This window comes from Trachurus japonicus, chromosome 22 (genome assembly GCF_045865225.1).
Source record: "Trachurus japonicus isolate A0001 chromosome 22, Traja_1.0".
NCBI lineage: Eukaryota > Metazoa > Chordata > Actinopteri > Carangiformes > Carangidae > Trachurus > Trachurus japonicus.
In genome coordinates this window covers 11,816,423-11,840,267 of record NC_140928.1, presented here as the reverse complement: position 1 = coordinate 11,840,267, position 23,845 = coordinate 11,816,423, and the positions used below count along the sequence as shown (strand labels likewise).

The following is a 23,845-nucleotide window of genomic DNA, read 5'->3' as shown; positions in this document are numbered from 1 at the left end:
TGAAGGATAAGTCACCTGTAGAAAAGGTCAAAGACCAAAAAAGTATCTGCACTTCACTGGCACTATCAAAGCAAGCCTCAAAAAACTGGAAATTAATAATGCAAAAAAACTGACAACAGAATTTTTTTGTGTTAAATTACAAATAGCAAGCATGGACCGCATAGGTCTTCAATCACTGATAAAAAAAGTCCACCTACGTTCATACTGTACATTTTTCTAGGTATGCATTACAGCGCTGCGTCTAAAAACCAAGAGGAAATACGAGTTTCTTGTAGTTTTTTTTTCTTCTTTTAAATCAAACAAAACAAATGTGAGGGCTCCTAAAGAAACCAAACAGTTATTATAAATGGATGGAGATGTGATGGCAAGTACAACTGGAAATGTCTCAATAAGAAATAGAAAGCAGAGATAAAGTCCTTACTATACCAGACATTCGTTTTTTTTGTTTTGTTTTGTTTTTTTACAGCAGTTCAGACTCAAGTAGGCTCCACCGTGAGAGAAGGAGCGCTTCAACATGACAGAATCAAAAGCAGTCAAATTATCAACACCTTCCAACCTGGTCCATAAATTAGATAAATAAAAAAAAATCTTTAATTACTCTTAAAATCATCTTGTAACCATACTGTGAAGATTTTTTTACCAGCCCTAGTTAGTATTACTCTGGAGCCAGAGCTGTTGCAGTAGTGTGGAGTTGTGAGGCTGGTTGGGAGGAACCTCTTTTTCTCTGACTATTGCTCCTTGCCGATCATTTTCCTCAGCACCACTCAGCTCTGCGTAGTCCTATTAATCAAGTGAACAAAATCCATAATCACAGTATCAATACTACCATAAATTCATAGGAAAACTGTATGCTAATGAAAGTTTAGTTTTTCTTTTTTTTTTTTCATTTCTTTTTTTTGATTTTTTTTGTAGATTTTTTTGTTGTTTTTTTTTGTAGTTTTTTGCCAAAGATGGTGTACCACAGAGCATTTTTGTACAGGAGTGTTTTGTGTATACGTATTTACAAACAGATATACACAAACAACATTTGCAGACTTCAGAGTGTGTTTTCTGTGAAAGGTTCATAACCCCCCCCCCTCCCCTTCCTCTCACCACTCAACAGCAAGCAATCTTTTTTATAAACAAAGTGACTATACAGTAAAAAAAAAAAAAAAAAAAAAAAGTAAAGTAAACAGAAGCACATCCTGATATAATGGATGACGACGTCACCATCAGGAAGTGGGTCTGATTGTACGACTGAGCGACGCAGGTGTCGACGCCATCGGAGACGTTACTGCATGGATTCTACTCGTACACCTCCCCCCGGGGCGTGGGTTTTAAATTTACAGCTTTTCTTTTGTTGAATAAGCTACTTGCAGATGTGCTCTGTGGGCTGATAAACACTGATGATGATGACGACGACGACGACGACATCACACTCCCCTCCACATCTGCTTCCACTCAATCGGAGCAGAGCTAGTGTTTAAAAGGCAGGGTCCTCTTCACCTGCTGCTAGTGTTTTGTATCGAGGGTGTAGGGGTGGTGGTGGTGTTATCAGTGGAGCCAGATACTGTTAAGGTCACATGGAAGATTGTCCCTGTGAATCCATACAGAAAAAAACATCTGGAGGAGGGACGTGATGTGATTAACTTAAACATAAAAAATACAGAAACCGTTAAAGGATACTTAGTGTCAAGTAAATTTCTGGTTGCTTCTGCTTTTTTTTTTTTTTCCTTTTCTTTTTTAAGATACCTTGGTTTAAAAGTTTTTAATAGATTTTCTTACCATTTCTTATCACCATTCCATTTAGCCATTATCTGTTAAATAGAAGTAGACGTAGCAACAAATTTCTATCATTAAAAACATTTAAAAAATCTCAGCAATGAACAGATTTTGATTAGCTATGTCTTGTCCTCTCGTGCTTTTTGTCTTAAGTGTGTTTACATATGCATTTACTTCATAATATATATATATCTATTTTTTGCGATTGCGATGCTCACACTGGTGGGTACATTCATAGATGCGAGGTGGAGACAGAATCCTCGGCCCCATCCCCCCCATTGCGTCCCGTGTGCAACCTCACATCCCGTCCGAGTCACTATGACGCATCTCTTGTTCAGCATCGAGCCGCTGGTCCTTGTGGTGTTTTTTTCCAGCAGATAACGGTGTTCGCTCCCCTCCCACACCGGCAGAAAAGGAGATTGATGGAGGAATCTGGTCTCCCATCCCAGTGAGGGGTCAACCTCCTGAAGGGCCATGCTGCTATTCACCAAAACACAGCTCCTTTTGCAAGTCAATGCTGTCCCCCCGAATAACACACACACACGCTCACACATACACGCACGTACCACACACATTAACACCAAAGTCCCCCTTCAGTCACTGTACAGCCCATGTGAAAGGTTTGTGTGCCAGATGAAATGTGCCAGAGCCGGCAGCCGGGGCCCCAATCTGACACATGGAGGAGCTTTGGGAGGAGCGAGGATTCTGACACAACAAGCTGCCGAGCGAAGGAGGAAGAGGGCGAGCTTTGGTGAGAGAGCAGGAGGGGAGGGGGGGTGGGTGGCGTTTGCAGGTGGGAAGATCTGTGAATGTACTGTACTGGAGAAAAAGAGAGAGAGAGAAGGGGGAAAGGAAGGGTTTTGTTGGGGTGTGTGTGTCTGCTTATGTGAGTTATGAGAGTGTGTGCGCATGTGTGGTTGTATGAGTGCGTGTGTGAGCCAGCATGGTGCGCTGTGTAATGCATGTGGAGTTGAGCACACGACCCCCCTGAAAAGAGGCGTGCATTTGTGCAATGGGGGAGGAGATGTGCGTCGTACGCGAGCGAGCGCTCACACCAGGTTGTACTCTTTGAGATTGAGCTGTAGGATGGTGTCTTTGACAGCTGCAAACACAAAGCGGATGTTCTCAGTGTCCGTGGCACAAGTGAAGTGAGAGTAGATGATCTTGTCGCTGTCTGGGTTTAAGTCCACAAACATCTTGAGGATGAACTCCCGCGCTGCCTGTGCATCTCTCTGGGGACCTGGAGTTCAGACACACAGGAGCACATGTCAACAGCTTATAACCTCATACAGTACATCATGATGCCCGTGTGGCGCAGTTGTTTTCGCCCACCGTCATTTCTTACTTCAAGTACTTTGACTCTATTCTTGTGATTTTACAACTTTTTTTCTTGAAATACTTCTTTTTTTTTTTGGTCAACATTATGACTTTTTTTTTTTTTTAAGTATATTTTTTTGGCTTTTTGGCCTTTTTTTTTATTTGATAGCACAGTGAGATAGACAGGAAAGGGGGAGGCAGAGAGAGGGGGAATGACATGCAGGAAAGGTCTGCCCGATGCGGGACTCGAACCGGGGACGTCTGCATTGAGGACTGTAGCCTCTACATGGGGCGGCCGCTTTAACCACTGCGCCACGCACCGCCCCAACATTATGACTTTTTTCTCAAAATTCCTGTTTTTTTTTTTTTACTGCTGAACCACAGAAAATTCAGTTTCTTTTAAACAGGTGGGCAAATATTCACTGTTGCTTTACTTTTGTAATTTGACATAATAAATTGCACATCTTTGAATCTTTTGGACCGACTGAACCTGAAGATACAGTACCACCTTAACTCTGAGAAATTGAACTGCATTTTTCAGTTTTCTGAATTTTAAATTTTAAATGATAATACAGTGGTGAAAGATTGAGTAATGAAAGTCATTGTTATCTGCAGAGCTGCTGTACACCTACATTATTTATACAGATCTAAACATTAATGTCTTGACAGTTCCCATGATTGGCAGGTGGATCTAAAAAGTAATTTTCAATTTGATTGCAAACTTGAAGAGGAAAATATGCAAAAATGATGGATACTTAGTCAACACACAAACACACGTATCTACAGATGATCTCACCATCGAACTCGGGGAAATAGTCCACCAGGTGCGAGTAGGAGATCTTCTCCTCTAGCAGGTCCTTCTTGTTGAGGAAGAGGATGACGGAGGAGTTTTGAAACCAAGGGTAGGTAATGATAGTCCTGAATAGAGCTTTACTCTCCTCCATGCGGTTCTGGTGTGTGGAAACAAGTGTGAGAAAGATGAAGTTCTCTGGCAGAGAGTGATGTTTTTAAAAGCCAATGATTAAGGTGATGTAGATAACTCTAAGACCAACATAACGCCGGTCCACCCACCTCGTTGTCCGACTCCACCAGGACCTGGTCGTACTCACTCAGCGCCACGAGAAACATAATAGAGGTGACATTCTCAAAGCAGTGAATCCACTTCCTCCTCTCTGACCTCTGACCACCTACATCCACCATCCTGATGACAAGATGAAGGTGTAGAAGGAGATAGTAAATGAAGAGGCAAGATTGGGGGGAAAAATGACATCATATAAATCCTGCTGTCCTGGTTTAACTTTAAGTGATCTAACTACAGACTAGAGGCCACAATCAGTGATAAACAGAGGGTTTTGAATCCATCAGGACAGATTTGGTGCCAGCACCAAATCATGAACTTACTAATATTACATGACATTCAAATTAGACTGAATTATGCCTCACTTTGTGCAACAAATTGTATATACAACAAAATGTCTCAGGATCAGAAGTATTGAAAGATATTTTCTGGTTTATACCTTCCTTAAACATTTTCAGCACTTGACCCAAATAAAAATATAGTCTTCCACCCTGGGACGCAGGAAAGTATATTTTTATTGAAAGGGTAAGGAGACATCTGAAATAGGCCTATCATTTATTTGGGGTCCTGACCATTTGTTAAAAAAAGATTAACTATTAACTTAATTTTAAATTATCTTACACATTTGGCAGATACATGTACACTCAACACCTGATGGATTCAACACCTTGAGGAGAAGATTGATCAAATTCACAAGTTCAGATTTTTTTTTCCAAATGTGTACAATCATTTCTACGTGGCAAGAAAACAAAAACGCAACTACTAATGTGAACTATGGGTATGTTTTTGTCCTTCACTCTGAGTGAGTCATGCAAGCCACCACAAAGATAAAAGCTCCCCAATTAGGACAGATCAAAAACCAGGAAAACCACTCAGTTTAAGAAATACGATTTGTGCAAAGTTTATTACAATTGTTAAATTAATATTATCTGTTAATAAAAGCATAACACATCCTTAACGTGCCCTTGGTCCAAGAACACAAGATATGTATGAATAAATAAATCAAAAACCACAAAATCCTGGTGAGACTTGACTCTTTTTAATGAAGCAGCTGTATGTGCACCTATACTGAAATATATTGTTAAACTGAGTGGTGTTAATCTGGTCATACTACATCAGTGTGTTCCTGTTTATGTGATATGGTGAAAGCGTTGTCGACCTGCCCTGGTGTGTGTTTGATAAAGCACCACACAACAATCTGTCAAGTTTTGAGACAAGACAAATGGGACAGGGGAAACTGAAGGACATAGAAAGAAAGGAGCAGGGGTACTGACACAAAGGACGGAAGACAGACAGAGGGCAGGAGTTGAAATGTTGATGAAAGGACAGGGGGCACCTCTGATGATGGGATCCTTTTCATGGCAGAAGGACGCCTCCTACATCCCCTAATGAGAAGCTACGGGGCTGCAGAAGCATGGCATTTATATCATTCGAGTGAGATTGACTATACCACCACTAACTAAGCATAAATTGGCATGAAAAGTTTGATGTCAGGACGACGTGCCTGCAGCTAGACAGGCTGGCATTCGCTGAAGCCATTCATGAACAGCAATCCTGACTGATGAGAAGTGCAAATCCTCATAAGGTTTCAGTTTTCCCGAGCTTCTCCTTGACAAGGTCACCCATCACTCATCGGGGAGTTTAGGGTCCCAGTTTCATTAAGCTTCCATCTGCAACGACTGATTCAATGAAATCTTTCACGTCAAGAACCTTTATCCTGTCAGAGCCTGCTCAGAAATGGCTCTGCTGCTATTTAATGCCTTGTAGTGTGTATTTTCGGTGCACCTCTGGATGCAGAGGTGTCAGCCTCCAGACCAGGTGCCATGTGGTCTCTGGGAGAACTGCACAGTTCACAATGCAAGAGTGCCCCCTGGTGGTGGCCCAGTCCACTGAGGTCCACTGAGACCCGGGGCCAATATAGGCCCTGCAGGACCTGCTGCCCAAAATAACATTCCTCCACCGCGGAGAGGACGACCTCGTTTCTTCTGCCAGCCGGAGAGGGAAGGAGGAGAGGAGGAGGAAGAGAGGAGGTGACCCATTTACAGAGACCGGGCACCAGAATGTAGGACTTTGTGTTCATTAGGGGGTTGTGTTATGTGTGGTATGATTGCTGTTGGTGGCAGGAGGTAAAAGAAAGTGTGGGTCTGTGGGGACACTAGAAAATGCTAATGACTTAATTCTTATGATTGGAGCGTTAAAGAGGAGGAATGGGAAAGAGACACTCAAGTCAAATTTATAAATCAAAAGTCACAGGTTACAGGTTCTTTCCATTAATGGGGAGGACAAACAATACGGTTTAATTGGGGCTTTGGACAATAAAACATGTCAAATGATGTATGAGTCAATGATGTCACGACATAACACGGAGGGACTCGGCCAAAAAGTGGCGTCTTTTCTACCTGAAAATGATGCTTTGCAAGTCGAAGGGGTACTCTATGATTCCTGTAGTGGGGATGCGCACCCTGAGCACATCCTGCTGAGTGGGAAGATAGTTGGAATCTGAAATACGATCCAGATCGGTCAGATAACTACAGACAGGCCGGTGGAGAAAAAGAGAGAAAAAAGACAGGAAAACAGTTATATAAAGCGTGACAGGCAATTACTGCAACCCAACCCCCAACCCCCCCTTTGCCATTCCAGGAAGTGTGGATCAGTCCTGTTGAAGAAACTTCACAGAAAAAAAACGCCATATCTCAGAAAACAAAAGGGGTGTTAGTCAGTGTCACTGCTCCACCAACAACACGCTCCATCCATAAACCAACACAAGACCCTCGAGATTAGCCGCTAACAGCTGGAGCTTTTTAGTTTGCTTTACTCGACTTTTTTAAAATCGACAACAATTTGTGGCGAGGTCAAGTGGTTTGTGGATTATGTTGCAGACAGTCAAGTGGCATCAGTGACAGCAGCAGCAGTGACTTGAGCGGCAGAAACGGCAGCACCTGGAATTCGACTAGGAAGGACCGGACAAGGCTGATATCAAAGACAGCAGGAAGCTTCAGTTTCAGATTCAGTTTGATTTATTTTATAAAAGGGACAATGCACATTAATAAACATTGTATAATGTATACAATGTGCAGTGTCTCCTATCATATTCCCTACTTTCCATTTCTCAAGCCAAGTGAAGTAAATCTACTTGATGCATCTTTGTCTCATATTTTCTGACAACTTCCTGGAGGATCTTTGACATCAGTGTCTGATCCCTCTTCATCTGGTCTTTGGTGGCTGTTCCCCACACACGCTGCAGTGCAGCACGTCCGGCCTTAGTTTTTTTTTTTTATCCTGGGGTCAGAACCTCAGCACAACTCTGGACACAAACCACTGCTCTAATCAGGTTCACCCACCTGACCCTTGTTTGATCTGAACACAGCACAGTTTCTTATGTTTCCTCTGAAGGACAGCTCAAATTTGAAAATATGGTTGCATTCGCACATCTGTTGTAATTGCACTGATAGAAAACAAATCAAATAGTAATTTTTACAATTTCCGCCTATTTTTTTAAATTGAGTACAATTTCTAAGAACCGCCCCTCTGAACTAATGTGCTGATATCCTGACAGTCATCAGTGGTTTCTGTCCTCTAACTACGGTGATGCTGCAGTCCTGGTGCCGTGGGCGGTACCTGAAGATGCAGTTCTCCAGGTCAAATGGGTACTCTATTATACCCGTGGTTGGAACACGGACCCTCAGCACATCCTGCTGGGTGGGAACATATCCCTCCGCAGTCACACGGTCTATATCGCTAAGGTAACTGGAGATATACATTAACAGTGTAGATAATGCTGAAATAAAAAAGGCATGTTCAGTCATTTGTGTTTCGTCTTTCTCACATTCAGAAACATGCAGGACAAATACATGGCTCACACGTTTACCATCACATTGCAAACACTGCAAGCAACACCTGCATGCATACATGCATGCAGACTTGAAGCAATGTTTAACTGTAGTAGAGATATCCCACAGCCAGGGGGCACTATAAGGAGAGTGAAGTACCTTTGGCCATTGAGCCTTCTGTCACAAATCATTACAATGGAAATGTAGCAAACACACAGCCACAGAACAGGAGGCTGACACATTTGGCTACAAATTAAGTAGAAACATAACTGTGTGCACTTTGACATTTCTTTTGTCGAAAATGTGTGGTTGTTGCTGCCGACATTCATACATAAAATGTAAACCTTTAGCTTTAAATTAAATCATAGTTTTAAGCTGATGTGCACACGGTGAAAAGGAGCCACTGGGGAGTGCACACATTTAACCTTAGCTGTGACAATATTAGAACAGACTGTGTGTATTCTGTGTGTATTTCTGGAGTATGCACATAGATGGCAACGTGTAGTTTTATACACAGATTAAAGGACAAGCAGCGTTATGGCTCCAAAGTCATTGCTCTGCTCTGTATTATCTGGATGAAACAGCGTGAACTCTGGGTCACGCCACCCGGTTGCCTCTCAGGTGTAAAGAGCCACAGTGACACATCGCACTGCTTCAAACTATCAAGCAAGTTATCATGGACTGTAAATGAACAGCTGTGGTGCAAAACAACCAGCGATTAAAAGCCAAATAGTGGCTCTTACATATTTTTACACTGGGGTTGTTCAATTGTGCAAATACGCTTGTGAATTTTGAAACCTGTCAACTAATACTTTGTGTATAAAGGCTGATGTATTGCCCTGCCCAGCTGAAGTTACATAACCCACAAGGTAATTAAAGGCAGGTATTTACGACAGAACTTACACACACAACCTGCCACAAACCACACAGCTGAACACACCCTAATTGCTGTGAGAACTCGTGACTTGAGACCTGGAGACAATTCTGTCTTCATGCTACACATAACATTAAAGGGCCAGTCCCTAAAATCATAGCAACATATATATATTTTTTGCCATTTAGTTTTAGTAATCATAAAATGATCATTTAAAATGCTTCTGAAAGCAGCAACAGACCTGGAATAAGATACTATTATTGATTTTGGTGGAGTGACCCTTTACATTTCAATAACATGCACACACAAGTTCAATCACATTGATTAAAGCTCAGATGCATCATCGTGCACATGTGCTACACACACACACTGAGCCTCTTGACTCAGGTGTTAGATTTGAGAACCAAGACTTTTGTTTCCATGACTCAGCATCACAGAGTCTTCTTCAATTTTCGTGATTTAAATTTACCAAAGTTTCCAATAAAATAGTTTAGGATTTTTGTAAATTAAATGTAAAAAAAAAAACAGCATCAGTTATCAAAACCAACATGACATGCAAACAAAACTGCACAAGCACACACACAGATTTTGTCACACAAATACCATTCTTAAATCCTAGACAGACATGATAACAGTTGTCTACACAGAGAGTGGCGCAAACACACACACACACACACACAAACACACACACAGACACAGACGGACAAACGTACTATTTAGTGGAGTCAGACAGCTGGTACTCTCTGCGGCGGTCGTAGGCCTCCTGGATCCCCGGGTCGGACCACAGGGTTTTGATGGCTACAACGTAGGGCTGGTCAAACCCGTTGATCTTCTCGATATCCACCTCCTTCACGAGCATGGCATTAGACTGGGAACACACAGGGGAGAGGAGACAGGAACAGGACAATGAGGCAAACAGAGAAAAAGAAACATTTCATACATCTACAGCGGAAGATAATTTGCAAATCTAGAGATTAGTTTCTTCACTGTCTGTTCAGACTTGTTGGCTGGTCCTGTCCACCCACTCGTTTTACTTATATCCTAATGATAATGTCTCCGCTGGACAAACTAAATCAGTTCTTGTGCACCAGAAGATTTTTCTTACGAGAAGATGTAAATCACACAGTTTCTCTCTGAAAAATAACAGATCAAAGGTTGTAAACTGACATGAGGGATAAAGAAAGCAGCAAAACCTGATATTTAATTGTAGGATAATTATAAAGTATTTCCAAAAGGTCTTTAAAAGAAAGGACTAACGACCCGTAAATAATAATTAAAACATCTAATAAAGGTCAGAAATGTATAATGTCCAACAAACATACCATAGGAGTCACAATCACACAGTTCATCGTAGGGGAATCCACGCCCTCACTATTCAATGTTATTCATAGAACGCAATAATAGATGTGCAGGACACAGGTTTTACTTTTCTGAACTATGCAATGATAATTTTTAAAATCAAATGTACAACTGTCTTTATAGCCTCTCCTAAAATATCAGTATGCCATCTGCTGTATTTAATGTCCGGATTTAATGTGCACTGAAGATGGCTGCCTGGACCAAAATGATGTCTGTCCTTCCTCTGGGTAACATTTACACTGCACATTATGACTAATTCTTGGTTTTTTATTTCACCACTGCTGTTAATTCCAGCATTACCTGAGGTGAACTTGCCTGCTTTCATCGAAGATAACTCTAGTTAATGTCTACATGCAAAAAGTCACTTTAAAAAGCTGTGAATATACCTTTTTTTTTTTTTAACCCAAATAAAGACATTTGAATAAAAACGAATTGTGATTTCAGTTCAGGACTTTGGCGTTTATTTTGAAAAAGAAAACTCAGAAGATAGATGATCCATTCACAACCACCCTGATTACACAAACCGCAAAAATATTGATTACTCAATAGATTTTCCTATTAAACATAACTTTGAAACACACTGACTTAAGAAGATTGTACCGTGTGCTGAAGATGGCTTTAAACCAGATCTACCCTCACTCCTTCTTGTAACATGTAATGAGTGGGTTTCAAATGTTCAATATAAATTATACCAATTTTATTTTGCCTCCGTCAACAGAGAGGCATCTCTTAGCAAAAATATTCGTGCCAACTAATTTTTTGTACTTGCCAACAGTGGCAATCATATGATCTTGTCTTGCCTGTTATGTGTTTTACAATACTAGGTGATGATACCATCTATGAATCTTGACCCTTATGAACGAGCCAACCGGTGGTTTTGTATCCTACTCGAAGGCAGACCACACTCTCCTTGTATTCCAAGTGTAAATCAGTCCTCAATTAGAGGTTCACAATAAAAAGCCAGCGGGACTGTGAGGACTGCATTGAGAACCACTGTAGCATACAGTAATAGACGATAATTATCTTGTGCCCACAATGTTGATAAATATTTCATCTTCATTCTTTCTCAATGAATTAAAAGCATCCTGATGTACAAACGCTCAAACATTATATATCTGGAGTTCGGTTTGGATGTGTTGAGTGTCCTGTAGCACTGTTAAAATATAGACTATTTGTGATTGTGCAGGCAGCCTGTGGTGTTTCACAAGATCCAACCAAATGGCATTAAGTGTAGATTAGGGATGTCACGATTACAAATTTTCTGGGTACGATTATTGTCAGAGAAATAATCACGGTATTACGATTGTCATGATTATTATGCATCAATTAATTTCAAACACTATTAATGTGTAAAATCTTAGTCAAATTATAATTACATTACTAATTATTTCCACAAAGTATCTATTAAAATATGACCAATTATTAAAGTGTTTGAAATATATAAGTCATTAATTGTCATCTATACCAAATGTTTAAGTTAATTTTAATCTTTTTTTTTATTATTACAAATGACACTGACTCTAGCATTTAAATTCCTACCAATTCAATGTTACATATGGACCAGTATCAGTGCATTTACCTTTTACTTTGGTGCACATCTGCCAATACGGTTCCGACATAATCTTTTTTTGGAAAGTGACGGTATTTAGGAATCTTTACGATCAATTAATTGTGGCGTTTAATACCGCAATTAATTGTGAAAACAAGTAATTGTGACATCCCTAGTGTAGAGGATACAAAATTGAGGGTGTGACACAACGCTCTTATATCTGCGGGATGGTCCTTACCCGATTCTGTTCAAATTTGTAGGGGATCTTGAGGGTCTCAGTGGCGCGGATCATGGACTGCATGGAGGTGAAGATGTTTTGGTAAACAAGCCGGATGAAGCCTCTTTTATCTTCATCTGAGTATCCAGCTCCATGGATGATCCTCATCTGCTTGATGAAGGTGCTTTTGCCACTTTCTCCCGTTCCTGACAGGACAGAGAAGACACAGGGTTAGAGACAGAGGGCAAAGTTGCATCACGGGCGAAGTGGAACAACACTGCAATGCCACGTAAGGAAAGACGGTAACAGAAGATGAGATAGGAAACTCTTAGAGTCAGAGTTCAGCAAACGTCTGTAAAACTGAATGGCATTCTTCATTAACTCACAGCATCAAGGCCCTGGCCACTCTGGAAATCACCAATTAGAGCCATTTACCAGTGCAGCAAGCAACACCACATTAGAAAGATTTGATTACGCAGAGCACAGAATAAGATAAATAAAAATTGTTTAACTCGTGTTTGTTTAATGTGATTGTTTCATTTGGCGCTGCAGTTCTGTGACATTAAGTAACGGCTGCACTCGCAATCACTGAGATTCTCATGTAAAGACATTTTCCAAAGTGTTTTCTGTTTCTTCTCTACTTTTTGTAGTTTTCTTGTTAAAGCAGAAGTAAGTGGTTTTTCCGACCTGTTTTACCGGTGAAAGTCACTATAACGGCCACTCGTAACTTCCGACCGGTGAACTCGTACCAGATCGAACTGGTACCACTTCACGATCGGAAAAATACGAGTTTCCTTGAACGCACCATAACAGTCCTCGTCCCTACGTCGCCACATTCACGGCGTTCCTTGGCTGCACACACAGCCCTGCATGCCGTTCTCTCTCCTCATTGGATAAAAACTGTAGGATACGATAAATGTTTTCTCTTCGGCTCAGAGCAGAGTGACTGAGAGACCCGTGTTTCAGTCCAAACACTCTATGTAAGTGATTGCTGTCGGAAGATATAACTATTTAAGACTTATATTAACACAAATATATCACTTACTTCTGCTTTAAATACTAAATATAAACAGACATTCACGAAGCAGCCCAATAAGCACCGTATGTGTGACATCTACAAGTCATTGGAGAAGTGGTTTCAGCTATGCACAATGACAAGATGCATCATAAAAGTTAGTAAATCTTCCATGGTTTCTAATTTATATAAATCTTACTTTGTATGGAGTCACTTACAGTAGAGTCTACCTTGTCTTAAATTGGCTGGAAAAGTCTTAGTATATAGTCTTAGTACACAATTAGCACAATACAGTTCAACAGCACCACTACAGCGCTACAACCTCTAAGATGACCAACAACAATCAGGGCTTTTTAGGCTTCACGTGAGCAAGATTTATTGCAGGACAGTTGTTTTAAACGACATTAGTGGCTTTGTGTAAATTTAAAAAAAAAAAAAATTACATCTGTGCAACTTAAAATTACTGTGATTCAGCCCGGTTTGGTGCTCGTGCCCATCCTCTACAATTAGCAGATAGCTAATTTTGAAATTAGGCTCCTGATTTTTGCCAAGATGACTAAATGCCAAATCTGTGACCCAAGACAGATGCCCCATGAATGGCAAAAATCTCCAAAAAACACACTTGCCAGTTGAAGAGATCCAAGAACATGCTGCAGTCTGTTTGTGTATCTGATGTTTAATTAGTATGCATTCATTTCTGTTAATCAATAATCCAGTCAAATCAGCACAACCCGGTCCAAGATGAAGGCAAAGCAATGGTCGAGAATTTCTCTCAAAACTCGATTAACATGAGATGTCCATCTAAGTCAGTTTCACACGTTATGAAATCCCTCCACTGGGATTCCAAGTTGATTAACTAAACTGGTTACGACTGCTAATATGTCAAAGCTTCTTTGTGCGACATCAGGATGTTATCAAACTGTTTGGAAAGTGAACGAATCAAAAACGTTTCCAGGAAGAAGAAGGGGAGAGAGACGAGCGGAGCGGGAGGATACAAGGTAATTTAATGAGGATGATTAAACAACTTGCCCTACATTTTGGGATCTAACACTGAACTGCTTCAGCCGAAAGGTGACAGCGGGGATCGTTGTCGGAGAGGAGAGGGCTGCATTCCTCCAGTGATCCTCCTCTGCCCCTCCTGAGTCCATATCTGGACGTAAGATCACTGCAGATCAAGATCAAGCGCCATCAGGTTTCCATATATACACACACATGGTAAAGAAAGAATGGCGCCCAAGAACATTAAATGGATTATAACGTTTCCATTCATGCTAAACCTGCATTTATTTATTTTAGTTTTTTCAAGATCTACAACAATTGCCAAATACACCCCCAATTGGCTGCAGGAGGTGAGGGAGGGAGGGTCTGTTGGGCCTTTAACCCACATTTCACACTAGCCCTCTATGTTCTATACATGCCCAGAAACTCCACCCTCGGGCCATCCAAAAATAAAATAATAATTATAAAAAATTTAAAAAAATCAGAAATGGCTGATGGCATCTGAGTGAAATCAAAAGGGATCCTGCACATCCATAATATCTGGCAAACTGAAAGGGAAAGACGAGGAGGAAAAAACACACACACACTCATCTCACCACCACCTACATTCAAGGTTTTTGAAGAGCAGCCATATTTCCATTACCATGGCAACCCCATCCTCTGTCTCCCTCTCTTTTTCGTTCCTGTGTGTTTTTTTTTCTCCTTCTTTTTTTTTTTTTTTAAACCCCTCCCACCCGCCCCTTCTCTCTCTCCTCTCTCTCCTCTCTTTCGTAGCAGACAGTAAATATAACTGCGAGCCCCTCAGGCTTGCTCTGTGCTCTTCATCTTTTGGTGCACCACAGAAAAGAAGGGCCTCGGCTCCACGGAGACTCTGGGAGGGGCGGGTGGGTGGGTGTAGGGGTAGGTGGAGGGGTTAGGGGGAGAAAAAGCAGGCCTGAGGTCAGTACCAAGGGGTTCCTATAACACCAAGGAGTGTAAGAAATGGTTGGCAGAGATACGGTATCTGATGCAGGGGAAGAAGCATCTTAATCCCAGAAACAAAATCTGGATTTCAGCACCGCAAGTGTCCATAAGTGGGAGACAAGTCGAGTCGACCCTCCTCCACCAGAGGAAATGTCCAATTTTGGACAACAGGGACTTGTCTTGTATAAAAAAGCTCTTATCATCATGGTGTCTCCTGGATGAATCAGTAAAAAGCTACACACAAGGTAGAGGGACTACTAATAAGAACTGTGATTGTCTCGCTAACAAAAGGAGTCAAGCACAGAGGGTGTATTCATTGTGCAGGCAGCGTCCTGGTAGTGACTGCAGACAGCTTCAGCGAAAAAGGAGCAAGAGAGGATCACTCTCCAGCTTAATGTCTGATTTATTTCTCGTGACCCCCGTCACAAGATCTCCCTCCACTATGTTCTCTTAACTGTCGTGTCCCTCTTTCACCAGACAAACACACTGTGGGCCTCTGTCTTCCCGTTTTCCTCCCCAGATTGTACCAGCGCCAGCCACAGCCATTTCCATGCCCTCACCAGCTCTCCCCCACAAATACACCACACGCTCCTCTTCTCTCCCCCCCTCCCACCCACCCACCCCCCCTCTTCCTCCATCGCAACCCCTCCTAACCTCCCTGAGGCTAGAAATATGCCTCTCCATTCTCATCCCTCTCTGTCAAGAATTTTGGATATTCATAACTAGAATCCATCCATTCTTTTTTGGTAATGACCTAGAAAAAGGAGGTCACCTTTTAATAGCTCACACACTACTTGGGTTTGATATCGCTTTCTGTTAGAAGGTAGCGACGACGAGTGTGTGTGAGAGAGAGAGAGAAGAAAAAGAAAAAGAAAAGAGAGCTCGGATTATGCCCCAATGCAACGGCGCTAAGGTACACTACGCAGCCCACACACCAAGACTGGTCTTTTGTGAAGCCGCTGTGTGTTTCTTGGAACAGAGCTGAGCCTCGAATCAAGGGGTAACCCGACGACAACCGACATAAAAATCAAGAGCTGCTGTGCTAGTCTGTGCAGCCAAATTAAGAAGAGCCGGTGCAACGAAAACAGTATGTAAATAGTAACAGCTATCCGTCATGTAAAGAAACCAAACACTTCACCTGTATCCTCCGTTGCCAGGCTAGCTTTCATAAGCCTTTACATAATGCGACTGATGTCAGCTCATGACACAACACCTGATGGACTTGACACGCCGCTGTCTTCGTGCAGCAGTTTTCGCCGAGCCCAGGTTGCCTCACCGTCACTTTATCTGGCTCTGTGTGTGTGTGTGTGTGTGTGTAAGGTCTGCTTTGTTTACACAGTCTGCTCATATCCTACAATTCTTCCGTCATGCTTCATATGCAGGCACGGCCAGCCATTAGAGGTCTCATGCACACAGAGCAGAGCAGAGCAGGGCCGTGCCGGCTGAACCGAGCTTGACTTTCTGCAGAGCTTGCCTGTCGCTGTTGCTTTCGATGAACAGGAGAAGTGGATTATCAGCATCATGGGAAACCTGCATGCAAATACACAGGAAAATAAAATAGTCCATTGGCATGAACAGTGTTGGCTTATCTGGGGCTGTGAACTGCCCTTTCAGGCTGGGCCGTGGTGGCAATCCAATCTCAGCATAGAGGGAAATTTGCATGGACAGAGCAGAGGTTAAAGTATTATCAAAACCTCAAGATTGACTGGATCGTATAGGTGTTTTATCAGAGACCTGGAAAGATACGAGGTGAATCAGCCAGTCAGTCACAAGGCCGATTGAAATGAAGCGTGGGTCTCAATCTTTCACTAAACCCAACTTGGAAACTGGCCTCTTTAAGACGTACAAAGGGAAGGGATTGAGCCAAGGCAGCCTGGAGCTTCGCAACACACACACCAGCTGCCTAACCAACTGTGGACACACACTGATTCTGTGGTCAACCTCAAGGCATGGATGTTACCTCCACTGTGATGGCCCATTTCTTCCCTATTTTCCTGCCATGACTTAGGCCGTGCAGACAGTACAGGACTCACACACACACAGAGGCATAAACACAAAACTAAACAGGACTAATTCTCTCTCGACTCTGCTGCAGCTTCCCAGCATGTGTTGCTTGCTGTCAGAGCTGCACATTGAAAATACATGCTATAATATGTGCTGCATATGTGCTTGCACCTCGTATGTGCGTTTGACCAACTTAGGACAGCTTTGTCTGTTCACCAGTGAGTATGCGCCGAGTGCTGTTCTGGTCGAGTGGGTGTGGGTGAGCGAGAAAAGAAAGAAAAAAAAAAAAATCAAATACTGGCTTTACAAAAGATTTGGAGTGAGCGGCAGTATTTTAGTCCGCAACACACATACTGCGCTCAGCTGCTTCTCACTAAAAACAGCCAAATCCTGGATGTTGACATTATTTCTTAAGCCACACAGCACTTATTTTAGAGGATCTCATAACAGAGATACCATCGCTTTGTGTGTCCACACATGGGCGGAAAACATACACTGTGCATCTCTGCTACATTGATCTTAATGTGTGCATAATATCACTTTTTTTTTCTGGAATTCACAACCAAATTGGAAAAAAAGCCCAAAATATACTCCACAAAATGACAACAAGTGTGAGCGAGCATGGTCTATCAATCCAAAATCTGATATGAAACCGAGAGATGAAGTGACACAAGTTGAAAACTGTGCATCCAGAGAGAGAAGTGTGGGTTTTACTGTACACAGCAGCTGGTGGGAGTAAACAGGAATGAACATGCCACCCTGTCAGCAGCAGAGAGGGTTGAGGAAACTGGCAGTGAGCAGAAAGACAGGCTACGTCCCCGTCCCCGTCCCCCCAGCCCGCCCCGTCCCGTCCTGTCTGGGGACCGGGAGGGAGCAGCAGTATGTGGGACAGTCACCATCTAGCCTCAATCACCCCCATATCTCCAGAGAACCAACCATGACCCCATTTAAGAATCTCTGTGTATGTGTGTATCTGTGTGTGTGTGTGTGTGTGTGTGTGTGTGTGTGTGTGAACGAGCATGTGTGCCACTTCATATGTGCACTACTGAGCAATATGAGCGACCGTAAGAGATAAAGAGTGTGTGCTGCTGCTGCTCGGCTGGCTGAGGCAGGGTGACCGGCCGCCTGAGCATTTTACTGCAAACACAGTAGTGGGATGTAGAGGCAGTCTGAATACATGCACCGGATATGTTCTGTTCTATAATGGAGAACATGCGCTGTGTGTGCGCTTTCTTCACTGTGACTTCCAGATTACTGAAGTGAGGGGCGACGACCGTTTGAATTACAGTGAGTTGGATGATGATGATGCTGAAATTGTACTTGTGCACTTTTGACTTTGGATCCAACTTCAACATAATCCGGGAAACCACGCACACAAGCAAACTCAAATATGACGGTCATTCATACCTTAACCCTTAGTCGATTCAGAATTGTGCGCTGCGACCCCACAACAAACAAAATGTCACACAAAGAAGCTGCAGTTTCTCCAAGGCCTCACATTCACACAATGACACAGACACAAAACCAAACAGTAGAAATGTATTTTCCAGTGAGTGACCCTTTTATGTCTTTTTTAAAGGACAATAAAACATTAGATTTTTTTCTCTGAAGTCACATAAAGGCTACCTTTGCGTTGCCCTTGTGGTTTAGACGTTTAAGGTGAATCAGTAATGCCAGTCTACATCCATCTCTTCTCTCATTTTCTGTCAACTTTCTGATCCAAGTGCGAAATAACCCCAGATATGCAAAACATACTTGGCTTTAAGGATAAGAACCTGAACAAGCTTTAGCCAAGAGTGGTTAGTAGGTTCAGTGGTTTTTCATAATGTCTTGCAAGCTCAGAGATAAGAATCAAACATTTCTTACCAGATAAACATACGAACTTAACTTCCCCACATTTGTGTTAAAATCTTAAGTTATGGAGGTATATTTTAATAGCAATGTTGTAACCACCTTCATCACCACGTGTTCAGTAACAATATGGTGGTAGAATGGTTTCAATGAGGCTGTGTTGTCGATGCAGAAGGATTTACAATTTCTTGTTTTTTTTTAAGACACTCTGATCTATTTTCCATTAAAGTACATTGAGAATAAGTGACAGCTAAGTGCTCTAGAGGTTGGGCCAATTCTCTGGCTGATATTAGGTTGTTATTGGTACATTTTGAGTGATAAGTAACAAGAAACTGCAGAGTACAAATGCCAAAAATATGTCTGAGGTAATTTAAAAACACTGCTTCCATTGCATAGCTTCGACCACCACAGGGATATTTATTTAAAAAAGAAAAAAAAAAGCGCAATCCGGACTGGTCACAATTCCTGAATGACATTTAATAAATCCTGATTAACAAAGTTCATGTTTAAAAAATTATCTGTCATTTCATTGTTATCTTATTTCTTAATTGCAAGAACCTTCCTCATGATGACTTCCAAATTTAAAAGTATTAGATCTGACCGTGATAAAGAGGATTTTAATAACTGATCATAGCCCTTCATTCACTGGCATTAAAAGGTACTGTACTCACAGACACACACAGACACACACACACTCACACTGAGGAGTTGAGCTAGAAGATCCCTATTGCCATATATGATCAAAATAAGACGGCTTGGCAAGAGAAGGAAGGTCAGCAATAAACATCTCAGCCTAACCCCTGATCCTCTTCTTGGTTCAATCAGACTGTTCCTCTGAAGGATGTCTTAACCTGGAAACAAGACGTTCTGTTGGGATGGGGAGGATCAACAAGAACAAGTCAATCAATGAGGATTTGGCAACGGACTGTAAATCAAACCCACGCCTGGGGTGATGTGCTACCAGGCAGCAAACTACCGCCCCAGTCAGACCGCTCTCTAAAAAATACTACATTTGATGACCAAAAATGCATCGCTGACGTCACTCTGGGGGATGTTTTACTGATCATCGCGCAGTCTGTTGCTCAGATTTCATGCGACGACCACATTTTCACAAAAAGCGAATGCCAACTGGTTCACTGACAGCCGGACTGGGAGCTTTACAGTTTACCTCGGTCAGCACTTTGAAAAACCCTAAAAGTGTTTGCCCTTCCATCTCACTTTACTGACCATTCACTCACTCCAGCGGTTCATTTACCCAATGCAGCAAAGGGCCACAGCTCCTGGCCCACTGTGTTTTGACCAAGTAGAGGCAAACCACTGGTCTGTGGAGCAGGAAGCTGCTGGTATGGCCTGATATGGCCCTCAGTGACAGGCAACCAGACTGTGGGCACTGCTGCAGCACCGGCAGAGCCGTTTCTCTTTTCTGACCAAGTGGCGAAGCTTAAAGTTGTAATAGCTTTTACTTTAGGAAACCCTGTGTCTCATAATTGCTTTGTTAAGACATGGTTATTATGGCAATGCACCCTGGCCATACAGTTAACTACTGTGCCAGGAAGGGAGAGAGACACAGAGGTAGGCTGGACCTGAACTAGTCAGAGGGAGAACTGTTGTTGTTGTTCGGGTAATGCTGCAAGGACCTGCTGTTGCTTCATCGATCGAAAGCTGAGGAGCTTAGCTAATCAGTCTGAAACTATTTTGATAATCAATTCATTGTTTGAATCATTTTTCATTCTCTGGTTGTAGCTTCCTGAATCCTGAATGTGTTGCAGGTTTTCATCTCTGCAAAAACAGATTACCTTTTTCATTCTGAACCTCTGCACAAGCAACACAAGCCATTTTAAGTTGTCACCTTAGGTCTTGGGAAATTGTATCGATTATATTTGAATGAGATGTCTTTTTGTAGAAAGCAAGCCCAAAATAATTGTTTTAAAATGACACAAAGATGCAGAATAGATGCAGATTTTCACACTGAAGTTCTGTCTTCTGCAAATCAATCATTTTATAATGAATTCTCTCATAGAGCATCTGTTTTGAGCTGGATTTCGATACCTTAAAAAGAAATCGCACGACTGCATGCCTCCTCACTAAAATACTTCTGTACTAAAGCTACAGCATTCTGCTGTGACACATTATGTTCAACTAAAAATGTGCACACTTGGCCAGAAGGAGCTTTTGGGTACGTTGCTGTAAGCCCAGCTGAAATGTATAACCCATCTCCTGCACACATGCGCTGGACTGCAGGGAAGCTAATGACACAACAGACTCCCACAATATCCTATTCAGACGGCTAAAACGGTCAGTGCTCATTATGCATCACAGTATCACTTTCCCCCTCTTCTGTAAAATGCGCTTGATGGAAACGGCGGTGGGTAAATGTTCAAAACCAGGGATTGTCCTCATCCTCCAGTGAGGTGAGGAGAGGAGAGGCAGGCGGCTCACCGAGGTGCTGTAGGCCCAGAGAATAATGTCAGGGGATAATAGGAGTCAGTGACATCTCAAAGTCTGAGCAGCGGATGTGTTTAACCAAGCCTATTAAGACCTGGACTAATCCTGCCTTACACGTCCTTATCCAGGCGTCCACTGACAGCCTTAACTCACACAGGATGGGCCACTTACAGCATGACTGATTGCAGACAGTTCTTGCTTTGCTACCAGCCTTTCAAAATAACACTTTGATATGTGTTATTTTTTTAATGTCTGCAGTACAAATTAAGAGATGTACTGGAAACACTAAAAACAATGAGCACACCGGTGTCGGTTGTAAATGATTGCCTGAATCTCAAAATCTCTTAAAATCACTTGGAGAGGCCAACCCCCTTCATTGATCATCTGGCAGGAGAAAAATGACTGCAGCATACGACGAGCACGCCGTTTCCAAAACCGCTGCACAAAAAACAAACACCTTTTCCACCTGTTCACCTTGGCTGCCAGGTAGTGTAGTCGTGCAATAGCGATTAAAATGTATGACACAGATTAGAATATGTCCCATCGACGCCGGTATGACTCTGGTGTGGCCTACTTCTCCAAGCTGAGGTATTCAGCAGGGAAATGAAAGGAGACACACATGTCAAATAACCAGGGCTGCTTTTGATGGGCAAGAAATGAGAGCAAACGTTTTGAAACTAAGGATGCAACCTAGATAATTTTAATTGTCCTAAAAACGGACACCTGCTTTTCTCTTTTTTTTTCCTTTTCAAAAAGGAGCTTTCACACTTAAAATCTGTGAAAATCTGCTGCCCTGTGTGGCTGATGGGTGACCTCATGCACATGTGGTTTAAAGCTAGCCTGTTAGAAGAATTTGCATGCACACACACACAGAGAGAGCACATTTTCCTGAAAGCAATGGAAGTACATTTTGTTGCAAAGAATATTAGCCTATTGTTCCTCGTTGTGTGTCCACAGAACTATGAATCAATGCAGTACAGAGCAACTTATTCAACAGCAGCTCCCACCTGCCCACACACCAGCTATAAAAATAGCTAACCTACTCAGCTAGACTCCAGGATGAGGGGGCAAATCCCTCAGTATCCCCCCGTCCACTAGAAGGGTAGATTTGTGGCACCAAGTGTGCACAGCTAATAAATAAGATATAGATAAATGAATTAATGAATGAATGAACACCAAGCAGGGTTTTTAAGCTGAGGCACCTTTGGTTGTACAAATGTTATGCAACCTAGTGAGCAACAGTGTAAAGCTACTGCTGCTTCTTCTATTATCAAGTGACCATCTTCACCTTTTAACCACCAGCAGCCAACACACACACACACACACACAAAAAGAAAAAACACGGTAGCAGTTTTGAAGCTGACCAACTCATTAGCTCGAGGGCTAGTAGTCAATAATGCCAAATTGGCCCACTGACTAGCATGTGGTAGCATGTAAACGCTGATATCTTAGTAGTTACTTCGATGCCAAATGAGCTGATGTCTGCACACCATTGCAACACACACACACATACACGAATAAAAAAAAAGACGATGTCGGTGACAAGTCAGATTATGCACCTGGACACGACAGCTAACTGTTTTTGTTGCTTTGTTTTTTTCTTTTCTTTTCTTTCACTCACTCAACAAGCTAAGAAGACGAGCCACACGCATTTCAGACATCATGCCATAACGTTACTCCTCAGTGAAACCAGCTCCCAGGCAGCTAGCGAAGCAGCAACCCTTCACTAACTAGCAGCATTTGCTAGCTTTGCCAAGCAAGAAGGCCCCAAGAAGGTTGTGGGTTTTGCATAAAACGACACAAGACATAGCAATAAAAGGGCGTATGTATATATATTTGTGTGTATATATATATATGAGGATTAGCATGCTAATACATACCGAGGAGAAGTAATTTCAGCTCTCTCCTGGAGTCTCGCTTGTCTCGGCGGAGTTGTTTGTCAATTTCTGCATTGATTCGTTTCGACTCCTTCGCCTCTTCGCTCAGGCAGCAAGCCATCATGGACTCCAGAGTCATCCCCTCTGGTTTTTTGGGCAGCCCCGGTTTTAGACGGGACCCGATAAAAAAAAAAACACTTAGTAGCCCACGGTTTCACGGCTCCTTCTTCCCCGGAGAAGAAGAAGGAGAAGCCCCGGTCCTCGCTTCGATCTCAGGCGAGGAGGAGGAGGCGTCTGTCGGGGTGGGTTGGTTGGTTGGTTGGTTGGATGGACGGATGGATGGATGGGTGGATGGACGGATGGATGGGGACTGGGGGGGAGGGGAGGGGAGGCTAAAAGCTAAGGGGCCTCGCTGTCAAGTTGTCCCCCCAAGCCGAGAGCAGCTGCGACTTCACCCGGGTTGTTTCTCGGTTAAAATCACGGGAGACTCGGCGGCACAGGGGGAGGGGAGAGTCAGCAGCCAGGAGACGGTGGTGGTGGTGGTGGTGGTGGGGCCTTTTTTTTTCTCCCCGAGATGCTCGTCTTGCCTTGCCTTGCCTTTTAGTACAGCTAATGTTATATAAATAAATAAATAAAAAATACAGATTAGCCACTTAACACCCCGGTTTATATCATTAACCCACCCAACTCTCACTGGTCACTGCGG

The 23,845-nt window shown here is 42.5% G+C and overlaps 1 protein-coding gene across 3 annotated transcripts; it reads right to left on the bottom strand.

Annotated features, from left to right (window-relative positions):
- Window positions 1-584: 584 nt before the first annotated feature.
- On the bottom strand, window positions 585-23,422 carry gna11b (guanine nucleotide binding protein (G protein), alpha 11b (Gq class)). Of its 3 annotated transcripts, XM_085768326.1 has the most exons (8): window positions 23,143-23,422; window positions 12,007-12,191; window positions 9,574-9,728; window positions 7,775-7,903; window positions 6,556-6,684; window positions 4,150-4,279; window positions 3,875-4,028; window positions 585-3,001 (listed from the first exon to the last, which is right to left on the bottom strand). In XM_085768326.1, the coding sequence occupies exons 1-8, from the start codon at window positions 23,276-23,278 to the stop codon at window positions 2,811-2,813; spliced, it is 1,209 nt and encodes a 402-aa protein (XP_085624452.1). In that variant the 5' UTR covers window positions 23,279-23,422; the 3' UTR covers window positions 585-2,810. The 3 variants fall into 3 exon arrangements, with proteins under 3 accessions (XP_085624452.1, XP_085624451.1, XP_085624450.1); XM_085768325.1 differs by lacking the exon at window positions 6,556-6,684; XM_085768324.1 differs by lacking the exon at window positions 7,775-7,903.
- Between the last annotated feature and the right edge of the window lie 423 nt (window positions 23,423-23,845).

Excerpts from the sequence above, each read along its gene's own strand:
- gna11b (XM_085768326.1), bottom strand. The coding sequence starts at position 23,278 with ATGACTCTGGAGTCCATGATGGCTTGCTGCCTGAGCGAAGAGGCGAAG. Across the intron at positions 4,280-6,555 it reads TTGCAAAGCATCATTTTCAG|GATGGTGGATGTAGGTGGTC; the intron begins GTAGAAAAGACG and ends TCTTGTCATCAG. Across the intron at positions 4,029-4,149 it reads TGGTGGAGTCGGACAACGAG|AACCGCATGGAGGAGAGTAA; the intron begins GTGGGTGGACCG and ends TCCACACACCAG.